This window comes from Amphibalanus amphitrite, unplaced genomic scaffold (assembly GCF_019059575.1).
Source record: "Amphibalanus amphitrite isolate SeventyFive unplaced genomic scaffold, NRLGWU_Aamphi_draft 000789F_arrow, whole genome shotgun sequence".
Classification (NCBI taxonomy): Eukaryota; Metazoa; Arthropoda; class Thecostraca; order Balanomorpha; family Balanidae; genus Amphibalanus; species Amphibalanus amphitrite.
The window spans coordinates 222240-240266 of NW_024882283.1; the positions used below are offsets into that span (position 1 = coordinate 222240).

Sequence of the window (18027 nt, forward strand, 5' to 3'; positions counted from 1 at the left end):
CTCAGGAGCTCATTTGCTGTTTTTGTAGCAAAGATGCTCGTCATGCTCGCGCTAGCAGAATAGTTAGTGAATGTTCAGGGCACTTTTGCGACAATGGATTACAAATCTGGCGCTCACGTTTTCTATTGCGATTCGGAGAGAATTATACGGCAATTGAAAGATATTTTTCATTTTTGATTTCTTTCTGTGTGTGCTCACGGTATTTTTTGTGCTGATAGGTGATCTTCGCTTACTAATACCATCTTTTGTTACCTTCTATTTTGCGTCGACTCTTAAAAACGATAAAAGGGCAAAATTTCTCGTGTTGGAGAGGTTCGTGGTGAGTCGTGCAGGTCAAGGTTGAGGTGTAGGTCCTCACCCATCTCAACCTATGGGGACAAATATCCGTCTATTTCAACTTTAATATCAAATTGGATCAATCTGAAACTGACCAATGTGTAAAAATCTTGTAGTCTTGTATATACAGAAGCGGGCGTACTGCCTGTAACTTCCATTACTCCTTACTGATTGAAAATAGTAAGGTTGTTATCTGTCAGATGATAGGTTTAGTCATAGTCGTACGTCAAATTGAAATAGGAACGGATCTGTTAACCCGCGCACCGACGGGGGTCTGCGCCAACTTAGTACCGACGGGGGGGGCGGATGACCGCCCCCCCTGAGATCTCGAGAACGAAGCAAGATAGCGACAAGCGGTAAACGGCATCGGATACGCACGGACAAGGTCTACAATTTTTACAAAGGTCATTTTCAGGTCAGGTCAAAGATGACGTCACAGGGGTCGAAAAAGTCAAAATGGCGGCGCTAGATATGGAGAGGGTTTTTCTCGAATAACTTTCGAAGTAGTCAAGATAGGAACAAACTAAGGGCATCATCGTGATCCTCTCGTCAATCCGCATCGAATGATATATGTTGACCTCGAAAGGCCAAGGTCAAAGGTTGACCTCAGGTCACGTGACCTCGAGGTCATCATGTATATCATTCGATGCGTCTTGACGAGCTGAACACAATGAGACCATCTGCGCGGCTGTATCTTGTTCCTGTAAGGAGTTATTGGCAAAAAACCTTTGGTGACCTTTGATGACGTCACATGACCTTACAGCTGCCCAACAGCAAAACAGACCTCAAGGTAGTGAAGGTTGATGGTATGTGAAGTCATGTATGGTATATGGGGCCATTCCGACCCGTTTTAGTGGTAAAAACAGGGAGTTGATTTTTCCCCCATTGACTTATAATGGGGAGGTCGCGAAATTGACCTGACCTTAGGTCACCGACATCAAAATTCCGAGATATACAAATTGTAGCTACTAATGACCTAATAACATCCTGCGACTTTCAAAGGCCTCCGACATCTACTGTAGCTCTGGCACGGTGACAAAGTTGCAAAAAAGTGAATTGAGGTTGGGTCATTCAAAGTGACCTGGTGACCTGACCTTAAAAGTTAGGAGGTTCAAACTTGCACACCATGTGTAAAATTGATAAGAGAATAGTCATACCAAATTTCGCGGCGCTACGCGCCGCGGTTTTCCCGCTATCCGCGAAAAACCTTAGGGGGGGGGCGGATATCCGCCCCCCCCCGTCGGTGCGCGGGTTAAAACCAGTAATGCTCATGTAGGTACTCGTACGTTGGTACCTGCAGGAACATTTCAGCTGATGTAATGCTAGGTATATGTGTGCTGTATGATAGCTAATGTACCTAAATAGGTAATGAAACACTTGGGGGTCAGATGAGTGTATTGTCTTACACTTTTAAAGCATCACGTGCCCAATTTTCAGCTTTCAACAAACATTTCTTGGCATTGGTACTGACGTTTATATAGCCTTGAGTTGGTACTGACTATGACTGGAATAAAAGAGGGCATTTCTCGGCTTAAGCAACACTCCTGCTAGTCAACATAGTATAGGCTCATTTTGACATATTGTGTTGTACAGGGAGCATTTTTTAAAGTAAGTTTGACATGAATGTTTGCATGGACAGATTGACAGAGCCAGAGCCCATCCTGACCAGAACTTGTTGTGCAGACCAGAACTTCCACCACTCTGATCCAATTATGCAATTATTGGCAAGAAAGTATTTATGTGCTTAAGTTAAGTGTGCCATCAAAGCCAGATGTGGTCTGTTTCACTCAACTGGCTTCAGCTGCTCCCACCAACTGCAGACCATCCCCCATCAGAAGTCTCATGATAATTGTCGGGAGTCTCATGATATCGAGCACTGGAGCATCACAAACCCCTGATGTCTTTTTGGGTTGTGTAGCAGTCTACGAGCTGAGCTCTGATACCTATGTAACAATCAGTGGCTCACTGAAGACGGGTCAGACTGTCAATGTAGATTCTGTACAGTACAATCACACCTTGTTCCCTCTTCCTCCAATGTTACAGGCGGTGATACCTGAAGCACCAATCGCTCACGGTGGCGCCGCCCACGGCCATGTCTGGCAAGATCAGCCGGTCCCTGTCGACGGCTCCGGCGGGCCCCAGCGGCGGTGACGGTGACGCGGCCGCCGAGCGAGAGCCGGCGCCCAAGCGGCAGCACTCGCCCTCCTCCTCGCCGCTGCAGGTGTTTGTCAAGGCCAAGAAGCGCATCAACGACATCTACGACAGCATCGACGGCTACGTGCTGGATGTGGTGCGCTTCGTCAACAGTGAGTGCGCTCGTCCTGCCGCGTGACATGAATTAGTGAGGTACGGGGACCCGCAGTTGCTACTGTACAGCGACCCTGGGTAAATTGTCCCAGCACCCTCACAGGGATCAACGATAAGCTGTCAGAGGGCACGCACAGAAAACCTCAGCTGCTCTTGTACAGGGACCGGCAGTCGATGGCAATGTTATCGGTTGTCGCTGGACAAGACAGACGGCTAGAGTTGGGGTTCGTGTACAGTAGCAACTGCGGGTCCCCGTACTACCCATCCTGTCATGTGATCCTGTCACTGTCACTACTAGTGGTCATGTGAGCTGTGCATTGTCATGTGAGCTGTGCATTGTCATGTGAGTGCATTGGTAATTATTTGCACATGTACATGTTTCAGTGGTCGTTTGATGACAGCTCGTCTATATGACAAATTTCGTCTCGATTGCCGACAAAGTTTCGTGTGTCACGTTATCAGTACTTTCCAATTATTTCTGACGCAGATATTCCCACGGACAAGGATCTGCTGACGGCTGATCAGGCAGAAAATATCCAGGCCCTGCAGAAGAAGGTCAAAGGCATCAAGGAGGTGCTGGCCCGAAACCACATGAAGGTCGCCTTCTTCGGCAGGTCAGTCATTCTATCCGTTTTATGTTCAATACAGACCGTTCCAAGCAATCAATTTACCGAATCTCATTACCCCCAACACCTACCTGAGAACTTCAGTCTATCTTTTCAAGTGTCCCACTCACAGAGTACCTATAGCATGATTGGCCCACTAGCCCTGTAGGAATAAACTTACATCGAATTGAAGAACCGTATTCTTCCTGATAATTACCCCACGATCGTCAAATTTTACATCAAGCATCGAAAGGCTGCCGTTTTTTTCATACTCACCCCATGTATGCATCACCATACCACAGAACGAGCAACGGCAAGAGTTCAGTGATCAACGCCATGCTGCGCGACAAGGTGCTGCCGAGCGGGATGGGCCACACGACGCACTGCTTCCTCCAGGTGGAGGGCGTCGACGGCGACGAGGCCTTCCTCACCGTCGGAGACGACGGACAAAGGCGCAGTGTCGAGGTGGGTGGTGCAGGGGAGATGAGAGGATGGAGGAGGGATGAAGGAGCCGAGAGGGATGGTTGAATGATGTGGGAGTGATTTGAGAGGAACGATACAAAGTACCTGAACCTGTACCGTAGATATGACCTGAATGCCGTACTATAGACCGCAGATAATGTACTGTAGATATGTACGACTTGTATTACCTGAAGTAGGTGAATGATGGCTTCTCCCGGTTTATCGCTGAGCTCATTACAGTGTATCGGCGGGCTGACCAATACCATAAATCACTATTTATCCCGGTTACGACGTGACGGGGACGCCCGCACAGTTCGGTAGCTCCCAGACCCGCCGCTTCAATTAACTCCCCCCCGTCCCCCCCCCCCATGTCCCCAGTCGGTGGCTCAGCTCGGTCACGCGCTGCACAAGGAGAAGCTGGACGAGTCGGCCGTCGTGTACGTGCACTGGCCCAAACAGCGCTGCCATCTGCTCAGGGATGACGTGGTGTTCGTGGACTCACCCGGCATCGACGTCACTCAGGTGAGTGTTACGTCACTGAGGGCGGGTGTGACGTCACTGAGGATGGGTGTGACGTCACTCAGATGGGTGCGACGTTACTGATACTGGGGACGTCATGTGACTCTAGTGAGTATGCTTTTGTGGATGCGTCGTCCTACAGCTGAGGTTTGCATGGCACATCTTAGGTAACAATTATCAGTCATGATTGCACCGTGCACGGCATCATTACAGTCTGGATATAACGTCACGGATTGGACGAAACTCAGTGGGCCGTTCAAAATATGACGCGCAACTTGGCTGGTGTGGGTGTTTAACTTCTATATCAATCGTCCGTTGAGTGGCGCTGGGTGACTGATAATCTCCCACCTGTCGTTTTCTCTGATACCGGTTGGTCTGACCGCGTCCTGCCGCCTACCACAGGGTCTGGACGCCTGGATCGACGCCCACTGCCTGGACGCCGATGTCTTTGTGCTGGTGGCGAACGCCGAGTCCACGCTCATGCAGACGGTTAGTGATGAGTTGGAGGCTGGTCAGACACAGTGAAATGTATATCTGAAACACTGACTTGCTGATGTCGGTGAAGCACTGTCCAGACTCCTCTCATGATACCTTGGCTGACGCCTGACTCTGATTTGGCCACCGTCCACAGGAGAAGAACTTTTTCCACAAGGTGTCGGAGCGACTGTCGAGTCCGAACATTTTCATCCTGCAGAACCGCTGGGATCAGACGGCCAACGAGCCGGAGTTTGTGGAGGTGAGCTCCTTAACTTTGGCAGTTGCTCTACTGCAATTAAAGCATTTTTATTTTTGTGTGGTTCATGATTAACTACCTATTATATTTACTTGGTTAGCATCATTATAATGTGTCTTATAGCGTATTGAAAAGTAGCCGTATTGCCCGTTTCGTGATGCGTAGTGAGTAGCTTTTTTATCGGTCGAATTCAGTGACCTCTTTATATTAGGGTCAGAAACTCATGTGGACGAGGCATGAAAATTTACTTATGCGCATTTTCGGTGTTCGGTTACCGTAAAGTGGGGCTATTTGAGACAGTATTTAAAATCGCTATAAAATGAAGATCGTTTGATTTTTGTGTGATATTTTTGCTCAGGGAGGTGTGAAATCGAGCAGTAAATCGCCTGAGCAAAAAATCAAGCATAAATTTTAGGTGGTTTTTTATTTTATAGCAATTTCAAATACTGTCTCAAATAGCCCCACTGTCTCAAATAGCCCCACCTTACGGTACGTTTGACATGGTTTATTACCCTGTATGTCGACTTAAATTAGTTCGCCAAGTGTGAATTTATTTCGTTAACGGTGTACAGAGGTCTGTGGTTAAGCTCCTAGCCCACATCAAGACGGTGTTAAAAATAAGACGGCTGGAGTCCTAGCTCCGGTTGGTAGTCTGTTTTCCTTTTGACCGCTGCCGCTGTCCGGCAGGGCTCTGAGTCCGTGGATAGCTGTCTGTTTTCCTTTTGACCGCTGCCGCTGTCCGGCAGGGCTCTGAGTCCGTTCCGGAAGGGTCGGTGGTGAGTGAGAACCTATCAGTAGCGCTGGCTTCGTAAACTCACCAACCGAAAATTTAGAGCTATCGTGGTTAAGACGAATTGGTGTATGGCTATGCTAGATTAGTCACTTATTATAAGTTATCGGTAAAAATCAGGGGCCCTCGGGTGACGCTTTTGATGGTTTATTTCTTTTTATGACTTATTTTGCAAAGGCTTAGACCAGTGGTCGGCAGGTCCTCCGGGGTCGTGCCCCCTTTTTTGGCGCCAGGCAGCGCCATTACCCCCACCTGCCAGACCCCATTGGTGATATAACCATGGTTACTAAAATTCCATACTTTTCCGCGACTCTTTGGGTACCATATCTGCAAGAAACCACAGGCTCCCCCCCCCCCCCTGCGGTTTCTCGCAAATATCTCAAAAAAGTTGAGCGCCACCATTTTGTCACATTTTGTCATGCATTTTGTCTGCACCTGTTGTGAAAATTTCAGACCAAAGTCCCTCAAAGTCAGGTCACCAGATCACGTCAAGTGACCTCACCTCAGTAAAGACTGTAACGCCTGTTGTAGCTACACAGAGTAACAGATCTCTTTCAAACTTTCAGGAATTGACAAAGGCAACAAAACATGTACAAAATTTGTATCTCGGATATTTGATGTAGGTGACCAAAGGTGGGTGTGAAGTTCGAATTAAGCTCAGTCAGGTATCTTTTTATTGTGTTATTGTTTAATTTTACAGCTCACTTTCACGCCCTCTCTCGTTATCAATGGGAGAGGTCGCAAAGTCAATGGTAGAAATTGAAAGACGCCTCTTTTGGATGAGTGTCATTCCTAGCACTGTGAAGCACTGAATCACAAGTAAACATGACCACTGAGCCGGAAAACTGCACCCGTAACCCGGCTGTATGTCCCTGAGGTCATTTCAGGTCGTGAACGGTATCTAATAGTTTTTCGCTAATAACTTTTGATAAAGGCATGCCAGAGCGATGAAAATACCTTAGGTCCTTAGATGTGTTTAGCTCGACGACACGGATCACCTGATGTGCAACCAGACCTTCGATGCTTCTCGACGGGGAGAGCACGATGCTGATAAAAGTGAGCTCTTGCAAGTTCTGAGTGAAACGCTACTGAAGAAAAACTATCAGCAAACAACGTACATTTTATCAGCAAACAACGTACATTTTAGCCATTTTTGTCTCCGCAGGCTAAATCGTTATTCTTAGGTTAAATCTGAGGGCGTCATCAGAAAAACAAACGTTAAGAGAGAGCTATCGAATGCGTTTTTCCGCAGCTCTGTAGCTCTATCATTTCCTGAGCTAATAGGCCAGTTTGTCGAAAATTGTCAAAGGTTGACCTGGAAATTGGCGAAATTTTACGTTCGATGACCTCTGGTGAGCTGACCTTTGACTTGACCTAAAAAGTGGCCATAGTTTTCCTTCATCATGTCTTACTCTCTTTCGAACGCCGACTTCGGCGTTTCGCTAGTGACCCAGGAGACAAGTTAGAAGGGGGGAGGGGGTTCAACTTCCACCTCCAGCAGGGCGTGGATACCCAGGAGCCCCATCAGGGCGCGGGTTAACCCCCATACGAATAGGGGTAGCGTGTATTTTTCGGGAATAGATCACGTTAAAAGGGTCGGATCATAAAAACTGTACCCTCGAGCCGATCATTTTTATCTGTCCTGAAAATGGCATGACCTTAACCCGAATAACCGTTGATTTGTGAGATCTTTCTTGAGATCATGGCAGTCCACAAAATCTCACTTCAAGAAGTTACAGCAAGAGCCGATTTACTCGGGACTTGTCATTGACCTCTGGAAGGTCACCAAATGACCAAGGACCTTTAAATTTGGTAGCAGCGGCTGCCTATCTTCACGGGCAGCACGCTCAATATTTCTGCAAAGCTCCAGCTCAGAGGCCGAGATGCTCGGGTCAGGGTGCAATGGACAACTCCTCTCCCTTGCGTTAGTGACTGTGAAAACGCCAACAGGCGAGCGCCGGCTAATACATGACAGTTACTTTTGCGCGACTGTACGGAATGGTGAGCAGCTATGTACATGAAAATTGGCATGCGCCAGCTGATCAGTTCATGCTTTGTGCGTTTGCCCTCGACTAATTTTTGAATCCTGGGGCACAACAGTTGCGATGTCTGTCCCATCAAGGGATCCATTAATTCTAAAAAAGATGAGGCTTTCTCAGAGGCCCTCATTACCCCCCGCTGAAGGGCGCCATTACCCCCAAAGGGGGCATGCCCCACCATTTGCCGACCCCTGGCTTAGACGCTTTCTAGGTCGTCGCGTGCTTGATCAACTATTTTCGGCCTTGGGACTTGACTCTCAACTTCAGACGACACGCTATAGTCTGAACTCTGAACGGCTTCGAAATGCTCTCGCCCGACTTTGTTCTGCGGAAATATGATTGTATTATGCCAGGACGCAAATGAAAGATGTCTTCATTTGCACGGGGCTCAAGGCGTTGCAAACGCAGTGTTAGGACACTTGAGTTGATGTCTTGGGCATTTCGTTTGCGTCATCCTTTTCTACTAGAGTCTGACACTATGTTAATTGTTAAGCACATTTGAATTCGTCCGTGTGACCAGTTCACGTGCCAAACATGTTATCTCCTCGGGTGACTTTTAATCCCCACTGTGTGTTCACTCTCTTGTTTGTTTTTCAACAGTCTAGTCTGAGCCCTCTCTAGTCCGTTCTTTGGAGTTGTGGGGTTTTGGAAATGGGTTTACTCCGTTTGACGTATAGCCTTACTCACATTCTTAGTGTCAGTCAGACGGATCCAGCCTTTCTCTCTGGGACACTAACCGACAGTCATGATCTTGTATGTCAATCTCGGCGGCCTAATCTTGTGACCTAACCTGCGATGCTGGGCTGACCTCCACTGTGCGACTGGTCTCCTGTCGTACATTAGCATACCGGTTGTGATCTGTCCTGTAACCTGCCTCCCATATGTCATTGGCTTGACCCGTGACTTGACCTGTTACCTGCTTCATGTATGTCATGGGACAGCCCCTTAGCCTGTCCATAGCTATGGACAGCCCCTTAGCCTGGCCATAGCTCAGGCTCTATGGCCTGCCCGCACCCTCCTCTAGGCCCGTCTGTGCCCTGACCTTTGTCTCGCCCAGCCTAGGCCTGTTAGTGACCAACTGTGTCCCGTACCCTGCCTTGTGTCTCACTAGTCACCAGCCACTGACCTGTCCCTCGCCTCACCGCTCCCCAGGTCCGCCAGCAGCACCTGGAGCGCACCGTGGCCTTCCTGGTGGACGAGCTCGGTGTGATGACGCGCGCGCAGGCCGAGAAGCGCGTCTTCTTTGTGTCGGCCAAGGAGTGTCTCCTGCAGAGACTGGCAGAGAGCCGCGCGCCCGGCGCACTGCGTAAGTAAAACTAAAGGGAAGTAAAAAGGACTAGGCCGGAAGATGCTGAGAGCCGCGCTCCTTTCGCACTTTGTGATTGCACACAATGTCATTGCGCCCTACGTAGCTTCTAATGCCGTGCTGAATTTGTTATTCTTTTGCTGTCCATACCCGCTGACGTCGCTTAAGGGGCCCTGACACTTGCACGATTTTGTGGCACGCATTGGCACGAATCGAATCGTGCCCGTGCGCAAACTAGTCGTGAACTGACGTGAAGTGTGCGTTAACTCGTCGTGACTTCGTGCCATGTCGGGGCAAAAACTTTAAAATGTTCAAAGTTTTGGTCACGACAAAATTTCGCAACCGGATCGTGAACTATGCGCAAACTGTTCGTGAACTCGTCGTGAACCCGTCGGGATGGTGCGGGAAGTGCGTAAACTATGCGCAAACTATGCGAAAAGTATTCGTGAACTCGTCCTACCAGCCCGTGCCAATGTGTGGATCTCGGCTTGCTTCGCAGCGCGAAATTTGGGATTGTTTGGTGTTTTTCCCGAGTCGATTGGACGCCTAGATGGGAAGTAATGACCAAAAATGTATTTAACGGGTCATTTCAGGTCAAAGAAGTCAAACTAGGTCACACGGTGTCAGGTTAGGTCACAGAGGTCACCATGAGGTCACGATGGGTCACGCCAGGTCGCAGAGGTCAGCCAAGGTCACGATAGGTCAGTCCAGGTCAAACTGGTCACATTAGGCACGGTCAGGACATTTGTGTCACTGGAGGTCACGATGGGTCTTGCCAGGACACGGAGCTTATAGCCTTACATTAGTGAATGGGAGGTCCCATTTTTATATGGTATGCCCAAGTCGGCACAAATTGCGCAAACTTGTCGTGCCAATGCGTGAAGTGCGTAAACTATGCGCAAACTATGCGGAAAGTATGCGTGAACTCGTCGTACCAGTCCGTGCCAATGTGGACACTGATGGGCACGCATTCGTGAATTATTCGTGAAATCGTCGTGAACTGGTCGTGCACTAGTCGTGAACAGTGCGGGAGCCATCCCAGTTCGTGCACGAAAATGGCACGGCTTGCCACGACAAAATCGTGACCAAAAGTCGTGCAAGTGTCAGGGCACCTTAAGTTACTCACCAGTGCGCTCATGGTGGTACGTTTTCTGTCCATGTTATCCACTGACCGCCCCTATATGGCCTTTTCCAGCGCCGGTGCTGGCAGAGGGCTTCCAGAGCCGGTTCTTCGAGTTCCAGGAGTTTGAGCGGCGGTTCGAGGAGTGCATCTCCAAGTCGGCGGTACAGACCAAATTTGAACAGCACACACAGCGCGGTAAATCCATCGCCAGGTGAGTGATCTTTGTGTGCTGACGGGTTCGATGGCAGGGCCGCCGCCGCCGCATGGACAGTCACGTAGCCTTTTCGGTGCTTCGAGCCTTGCGGTACAGTATAAATGCAGGCGTCGACACCACCTGCCATCTAGCGGCTGGGCTGCCAAGTTCACGTATCAAGTAGATCAACAGATGGCGCTAATAGTAAGCGCCTGTGTATGCTGTGCCGCATGTCTCGTGGGCCTTCGAATGAAAGGCAGGTTTGAAGCCAGGTACTGGCTTGAAAATCAAAACGATTAATCACTTTTTCAAATCGTTTTCTGATGAGTATATTCGAGAGGAAATGGTAGAACTATCCTTGATTATTTTTTCCACATGCAGAATAATGGTGTATGATGATGTGAATGTAAAATGACGATGGCCTGAGACCACATTCTTATTACGGGACCTTTAACAGTGACCTCCAGAACTACAGCCTCCAATTTGTAGGACTAGCAGTGACCAAACCTGACCCTGCCTTCATCCAACAGCGACCTTCAGACGGCGCTATCGGGCCTATATGACCGTGCCCAGGCAATCCGTGCTGAAAAGGCCACCAAACGCTCCAAGACCAAGGCACGCATCGAGAGCACGGATCAGCAGCTCAACGCACTCATAGAGTCCATGAAGGACAAAATCTACGCCATGACCGACGACGTAGAAAGAAAGGTGGGTCGTTAATTCAGCGTATCGCAGCTGTTTGCGCTTTATTTCTATCGCAACACTAATCATCAAGCTTTATCACGTAACTTATCTAAAAAAAATATTGTCTGTAAGTATGTGAGCTTTGTTCTCATTTTGTTATAACTCACGCAAGCACCATCCCCTCTAAACATTATTTTCTCGTATCTCGTTTTTGCTCTCTTATCATTTATATTAACTCGTATACCAGCTGCGCTGAGAGCCACACTAACGCCTCTATTTTTTGCCGACAGGTGGCGGTGGCGCTGGGTGAGGAGATCCGCCGTCTGTCGGCGCTGGTGGACGCGTTCTCCGCCCCGTTCCACCCGGACCCACTGGTGATCAGTGTCTACAAGCGCGAGCTGCACGCGCACGTGGAGGCCGGCCTGGGCAGTAACCTGAAGAGCCGCCTGAGTGACGCTGTGGCCACCAACATCCAGAGCAACCAGGCAGAGATGACCGGTGAGCTGACTGAACGCAGGTGGGATCAGCAGCTGGGGAGGAATTAGTGGGATAGTCGACTCATTACTTTTATAGACTTATTTCCTAATGTGTCTATAGGCATATTTCCCAATATGTCTATCCACAACCCCATGCGAGGACCTCAATTACAAGGCATTTTGCACAAATATTCTGACTAGTAAATGGCTCCAATAATCATATGTTTCTATGCTTAACCCGCGCCCCACTGGGGTCTGCGTATAACACGCCCTACTGGGGGGGGGGGGCTATTCATAGCCCCCCCCCCTGCTAACTCCGAAACTACTGGGCCGATCGTCAAAATTCAAACGGCGTCTGATAGCCCCGGAAAAACTGTCGAGCGGAACCTAATTTCATTGACGTCGAGGTCACTGATGACGTCACAGGTCAGGTCAAAGTAAAAATTATTAGCATTTTGGCTTCTTCACGTTTTGGGCTCTGGCCGCCGTCTTACAAGTCAGAGCAGGCTCATTTTTGGTTCACACACTCGTGAACAGATGCTCTAGATACTCTGAGGGTACCAAACTTGTACTTTGATTTTCAGGTCAAGGTCAGGTCATCACAGGTCACGAAAATATTATATCATGCGTCGGTCACGTGACACATGTTTTATGGTCCATTTAGGCCAAACATTTCGAATTTGATGTCTGTGTCATTCGAGGTCATTTTGAGTCAAATTTCGCTTAGGTCAGGTCACTTTCAGGTCAAAAAAGGTCAAATTTTGAAGTTAAAATTTTTCAACAAAAAAGGTGTCTATTGGATGCAGTTTGAGCTCAGGAACACGATGGTGCTATTTATATTGGCGTACGATGTCAAATTCGTGCTGAAAAATTGATTTGAAAAATTAATAATTGTTAATTTTTTGCAATAATGCGTATAACTTGGCCATTTTTGAAGATATTTAGCTAAAACTTGCTAGAGTTAGTCATAATAATGCGTTCTATCACATATATTCCGGTTTTTTTTTCGAAAAGTCAAAAGGTTTTTGAAAAAATGTAAAAATATAAATTTTGAATTTTATTATATAAAATTTTCGAAATTTTCAAAATTTCGAAAATCCGAGATAGCAGTTTGATAGCGCAGTCTATTCTGAGTCCTCTCATGCAAAGAAATTGGATCTAGCTTAAAAACTGAGCTCTTGGGGGCGATTGCCGTGGTTCAATGTTTTGCGTCGAAATTGGCCGAACATGACGTCACTCTGACGTCATTTCCGGCCAACCTATGGTAGGTACGAAGTTCAAATTTTGACACAAGGTGTCAAATTGATGCAGCCAAAGGTACTGAAAGTTTGGCGTCGATACGTCAAGCGGTTTGGAAGTTATTGCAGAAAAACGGGAGGGGGGCTATAAATAGCCCCCCCCCCAGTGGGGCGCGGGTTAAGTGCGCTCTTTATGCCGCCTTAGTCCGCTCTGACCTGCCAGCTGACATGCCCACTACTCGGCCCTGCCTGACGTGCCCCGCCCGCGCTGCCCAGAGCGTATGACCCAGCTGGTGCCGGAGGAGAAGCGTCACCTGGTCAACTCCCTGCTGCCTCCGCGCCGCGAGCCGTTCCAGGTGCTCTATCGCATCAACTGCGATAACCTCTGCTCCGACTTCCAGGTACGGACACCGCGCGCTGAGAATCATCAATCGTCGATCATCAGTCCTAATCATGGCTCTAGAGACTACTGTTAACGCCAGACCCCTTGAGACCCTAATTTTTCGCGATTATTTTTAAATGCGTGGAAGAATTTCAACCAAGCTCAGGACATGGCCGTTTCAAGACCTGCCGAAACTTTTACAATTTAGATATTTTATCGCCATTTCAATATTTCAGGCACTTCTCATTGTCTCGTAATGTTAAATTTCGAGCAAGATTTTCACCCGGTGTGTAGAGGCTATCACCAGTCAGTCTGTGATACGTTATGACGTCACAACTAAGCCCCGCCTCTGTGGTCTTGGCCTGCGGCGGTTTCGGGCCGGCGCGCGGTCACTCTCGCTGTGGCGGGGAGCGGGGACGGTCGAGCGGTGCCGAAAGCCGGCGGAGTTGTGCGTAACGTCTTGGCTGACAGTGCCCAAAGAGCGACATGATGACTGAGGAGCCATAAATGCTAAATGCGCATTGCTTGTACAATGCTGATATGTTCGCTGATATTTGTTTTATTTTTTACAAGCTGCAAATGACGGGCAGATGGCATATAACTGACATAAGGTTAGGAAATATTCACCTGTATTTAAAGCCTATGGCGTTGCAGATAATGCGATACTGGGATGTCGGATGTCACCAAGTAGCTGCCGATTTGTACATCGCTATGCAACCATCGAACAACGCAATAATAAGTTAATTGCCTTCGCTTCACATCATAAGGCTCGCTCGTATTTCAAACAGATATCCTACATCGAAAATCGTATTTGTTAGGAATCGTTAACGTTTGTTCGAAGCACGTGTGAGTAGTAGGTTGAGGACTGATGGTCCTCTTGGTTCTATAGGTATACAAGAGTCAACAAGAGCCTGACATTTGCTTGACCGTCTGCTGCAATTGATTCATAGCACGTGAAGCGTCAGCGAAATTCATAGTCCTTTACAGATGGCAGGGGTGTCGTTTGTACAGAGGTCGCTGATGGGCACGGGTCAATGCCACAGTCGTGGGCGGAGCCTAATGTCATATGACGTATGAAAGCCTCTAACCAGGATGGAAAAACAGTTAACATTACGAGTCAATGGCAAGTGCCACAAATATTTAAGTGACAACAAAATGTATTTCAAGAAAAAGTTTCGGCAGGTCTTGAAACAGCTCCTTCCTAAATATGGTCAAAATTATTCCACGCATTTAAAAATAATCGCGAAAAATTAGGGTCTCAAGGGGTCTGGCGTTAACAGTAGATATTTGAGTGTTAACTCATGAAGATAATTCGATGACATTGACCTACGATGAACACATGGCCTTTGTCGTTAATAGCTCGCACTCAAACTCTTGCTAATGTTAACTGCAGTGAAATACGGTTGTTGAAATACGGCTATAGCTGCACTAGCTGTCATAGCATCGTTGTCATAGTGACGCTGAATTTTCAGCACATACAGTTTCAGCTCCCCTGATTCGACCGCTTTCCCCCGAATTGACCGCCGTGCCTGTGCCCCCAGGAGGACATTCAGTTCCGGTTTACCCTGGGTGTCACGTCGCTGGTCCGTCGGTACCTGGGCAGCGCCCAGCACGGCCTCTCCATGCTGGGACTCATCGATCAGGTCAGTGGGTAGAAGATGTAATAAAAAAAAAACATTTATAGAGACACATAACTACGATGGGTGTGCGGGCCTCTGTGGACAGGTGATTGGATAAATCAGAGAAGTCGTGCTTCCATAGAGCAAAGATACAAAATGAACTGATAAAGGCTATTTTCTTGTGAGCGATTGATGCTACCTTTTATGCAAATTGAAATGCATTTGATTGTTTCGTGTTGCCAACCACTTATCATTTCTGAGTCTTCTGTACAAACTGCGGCTCATCGTTGTATGAAGCGATGAAACGTATTAGGTTCGGACCTTCACACCCGAGATCCAGCGATATCTCGCTCGTCTGAATCAGTCCGTGTCTGTCTGTGCAGCCGACGCGCAGTATTCCTGCCACGCCGCGCACCCCGGAGCCGGACAAGGCGGGCGGCGCGGCCGGGGATGACCTGGCGCTCATTAGACGGCTGGCAGTGTCCACCGTGGGCTCACAGGGAGCCGTGGCCGGCGTCCTGGTGGCCGGATTCGTAAGTTGGGGTGTGCGGACGGAACACTACGCGGCGCAGGGTTCTGGGGGAGGGATGGTCTTTGCGGGTCTGTGTATAATTTGTGAAAGTTCAACTGGATAATTGTGATAATTTCACATAATTAGAACCATTGCCCTGTTGCAATGCTATTTTGGGGTGGCATAGCGGATCTGACGAACTTCAATCAGCTCAGCCTTCCCATGCTTACAGTAGGACTCCGCGGACGAAAAGTATTTCTCAACTCGTTTGTTACTTACAAAGTTACATTACAACCAATGAACTGTGATCCCATTTAGATTTTTCCAGAAAAAAAAAAAAAATATTTTTACATGATAAGTGACTGGCATATCCCAATCCTGAAATGAGCGTTGTCGTCCCGTGTCTGTAGAGCTGTTTCGCTAACTGGCTCCAATAACGCACAGCTGTTGCGGATGGTCGGCTGGCGGCTGATCGCCGTCACCGCCGGCGTCTACGGCTCCCTCTACGTCTACGAGCGGCTCACCTACACCAACCAGGCCCGCGAGCGGCGCTTCAAGCGCCAGTACGTCGAGCACGCCACGCGCAAACTGCGGCTGATCGTCGACCTGACGTCGGCCAACTGCAGCCACCAGGTTCAGCAGTAAGTATCGCAGCGGAGCTAGAACTGTTCGCCAGTGTAGACGAAATGCCACAGTGGACCCAGAGTTCCACAATGGACGTAAAGTAACCAGAGAACTGTACTTTACGTACTGTACTGTAGTGAAGGGAGATTATTACGACAGTGGAGCCGTTCTTGCATCGATAATGCTGCTGAACGAGCTGATGTTGATTTCACAGACATTGCCCTGTTTGTAGCTTTCTTGCGTCCAGTGATGACACTTTCTTACCTAACCCTCCTCTTCCCTCCCCCAGGGAGCTATCTGGAACGTTCGCGCGCCTGTGCCACCTCGTCGACGAATCCATCGGCGACATGCGAGGTGAGGTCTCTCAGCTCGACACAGAGATTGCCGAGCTGGACGCTGTGGCCGGCTCGGCGAAAACCCTGCGGAATAAGGCCAGCTACCTGGCCAGTCAGCTGGCCGCGTTCGCTGCCAGCTACCTGACTGACATCAGCTAGGTACCGGCCAGTGGGTAGAGCTCAGCTCCTGGGGCAATGTGTAGTGAGGCCGTGCTGTAGTGAGAGAGGTCCTCCTGGTCAGTTCAGCTCCTGAGGCCGTGCTGTGCTATAGTGATCGGTGCGACGGGCCATATTAACTCCCTCCCTGGACGTGGTGTAGTCCCGTGGTGCTGCGACGCAGCTGCAGTCCGGGCTGAGTGAGTCGTGGTGAATCTGGTGGCGACCGCCGGCCCTAGTCCTTCTTTGGGTCGCCACAACAGCTGTGTGTCAGATGTGCGATCGTGAGAGCGAGTGAGTGACACAAGAGAAGTCCTCTATATTGCTTGCTTAGCTAGGCGACCGTCGCCCGTAGACTGAGCTGCCTGTGTTGTTACGATGCGTTGCCGCACGGTGTTGAAACCAGCGTCTGATGGCGGTACGAACGGCTGCTCCGCTGCTGCCGCGCGACTGAGGTGTGATATTAGCGACAGAAATGGGCCGCCCGCAGCCGCCGCGGCGCCGCGTCACTCATTTTTCGGCGCCGCGGCGCAGGAATGCGCCACAGGAGAGTTGTCTGATAAATTTTACCGCAGGAGATACCTCCTGAAACGGCGGAAAGAGAGTGACGGCGGCGGTAGGTATCGAACGCAACGCCACTGCGTTTGAAAGGGTTCAAATTTCGTTGTAACACCTGGCCTGAACCAGTGTTTGTGGTGCTAATACAATGTGTCAATATTCCTGTCATTTACGATTTTGGGTTGGCATCGTTTGGATGATTTATATCTCTGATAGGCACAAACATATCAACGACATTTATTGGAAGGGCCCTGTTACACGTAACTAAATAGTATTGAGCATTTTGCTATCGCCAAACCCAGCTGTTTACAATGCGCATCTTGAGAGGAGACAGTGCACGCCTGAGGCTGTCCGGCCGCCAAATGTAGCCGGGATAAAACCGGCAGGTGACACTGTCTTGTCGCTATCGAGGCTGAACATAAAAAACGAGAATGAAGGAAACGCGCTGGAATATCGGTGGGGGAAGGGGAGGGTAGGAATTGTTATTTTTGTTTCACTCCGTACCACGTATGTAAAGCGGCTGGTCAAAAGTGACGTGTGAGTGTTCGTGCGATGAATACCGTTTTCTTCGGTACCTACCAACGACAGACACAAATATCCAACCCCGATTACGTTAGACTGAAATCATATCTGACGAACTTGGCGGCGCGGTGTGGGGCCATGAACTCTGGCCTTCCGTCCCCACAGGTGTGAGGATTCGCACCCAGATTGACTCCGTGCTTAGTTAGACCTTATCACCTGCGTCACCAGTTGTGAACCGAACTCGGTGCCACTGATGTCACTATGCCACTATGTTACTCGGTCAGAAAGCCGAGCGGCATTCGCATTGCGAAGTTTGGTTGATGACGCCGCCAACCCTGTTATGTGGAAAGTTGAGGAAACGTGGATGGTCGCCTTTGGTGTCTCCTCGCGAATACAGAAAACAAATCGAGTATGGACCGGGATATGAGAGAACTCGAAATGGATCGGGGAGTGCATGAGACAATTTTAACAGGCCCGGGAAGCGAGACATGCATGAGTTGGAAAGGCGT

General features: G+C 49.0%; 1 protein-coding gene across 7 annotated transcripts; it reads left to right on the top strand.

The window, feature by feature from the left end:
- The first annotated feature begins 89 nt into the window (after positions 1-89).
- LOC122366172 (transmembrane GTPase Marf-like) lies at positions 90-17164 on the top strand. 7 transcript variants are annotated; one of them, XM_043338098.1, is made up of 17 exons: positions 90-319; positions 2380-2642; positions 3131-3257; positions 3551-3713; positions 4089-4232; positions 4632-4718; positions 4861-4965; positions 5709-5738; positions 8944-9097; positions 10293-10431; positions 10944-11121; positions 11388-11595; positions 13088-13212; positions 14735-14836; positions 15196-15345; positions 15768-15964; positions 16237-17164. In XM_043338098.1, the coding sequence occupies exons 2-17, from the start codon at positions 2429-2431 to the stop codon at positions 16439-16441; spliced, it is 2328 nt and encodes a 775-aa protein (XP_043194033.1). In that variant the 5' UTR covers positions 90-319; positions 2380-2428; the 3' UTR covers positions 16442-17164. The 7 variants fall into 7 exon arrangements, with proteins under 7 accessions (XP_043194033.1, XP_043194036.1, XP_043194035.1 ...); XM_043338100.1 differs by having other exon boundaries at positions 118-160; XM_043338096.1 differs by having other exon boundaries at positions 118-155.
- Positions 17165-18027: the final 863 nt, after the last annotated feature.

What these genes read in the sequence shown, in the direction of transcription:
- LOC122366172 (XM_043338098.1), top strand. Translation starts at nt 2,429, where the DNA reads ATGTCTGGCAAGATCAGCCGGTCCCTGTCGACGGCTCCGGCGGGCCCC. An exon ending in CCGGCATCGACGTCACTCAG is followed by an intron (nt 4,233 to 4,631) that starts GTGAGTGTTACG and finishes CGCCTACCACAG; the next exon opens with GGTCTGGACGCCTGGATCGA. An exon ending in GCGTCCTGGTGGCCGGATTC is followed by an intron (nt 15,346 to 15,767) that starts GTAAGTTGGGGT and finishes AATAACGCACAG; the next exon opens with CTGTTGCGGATGGTCGGCTG.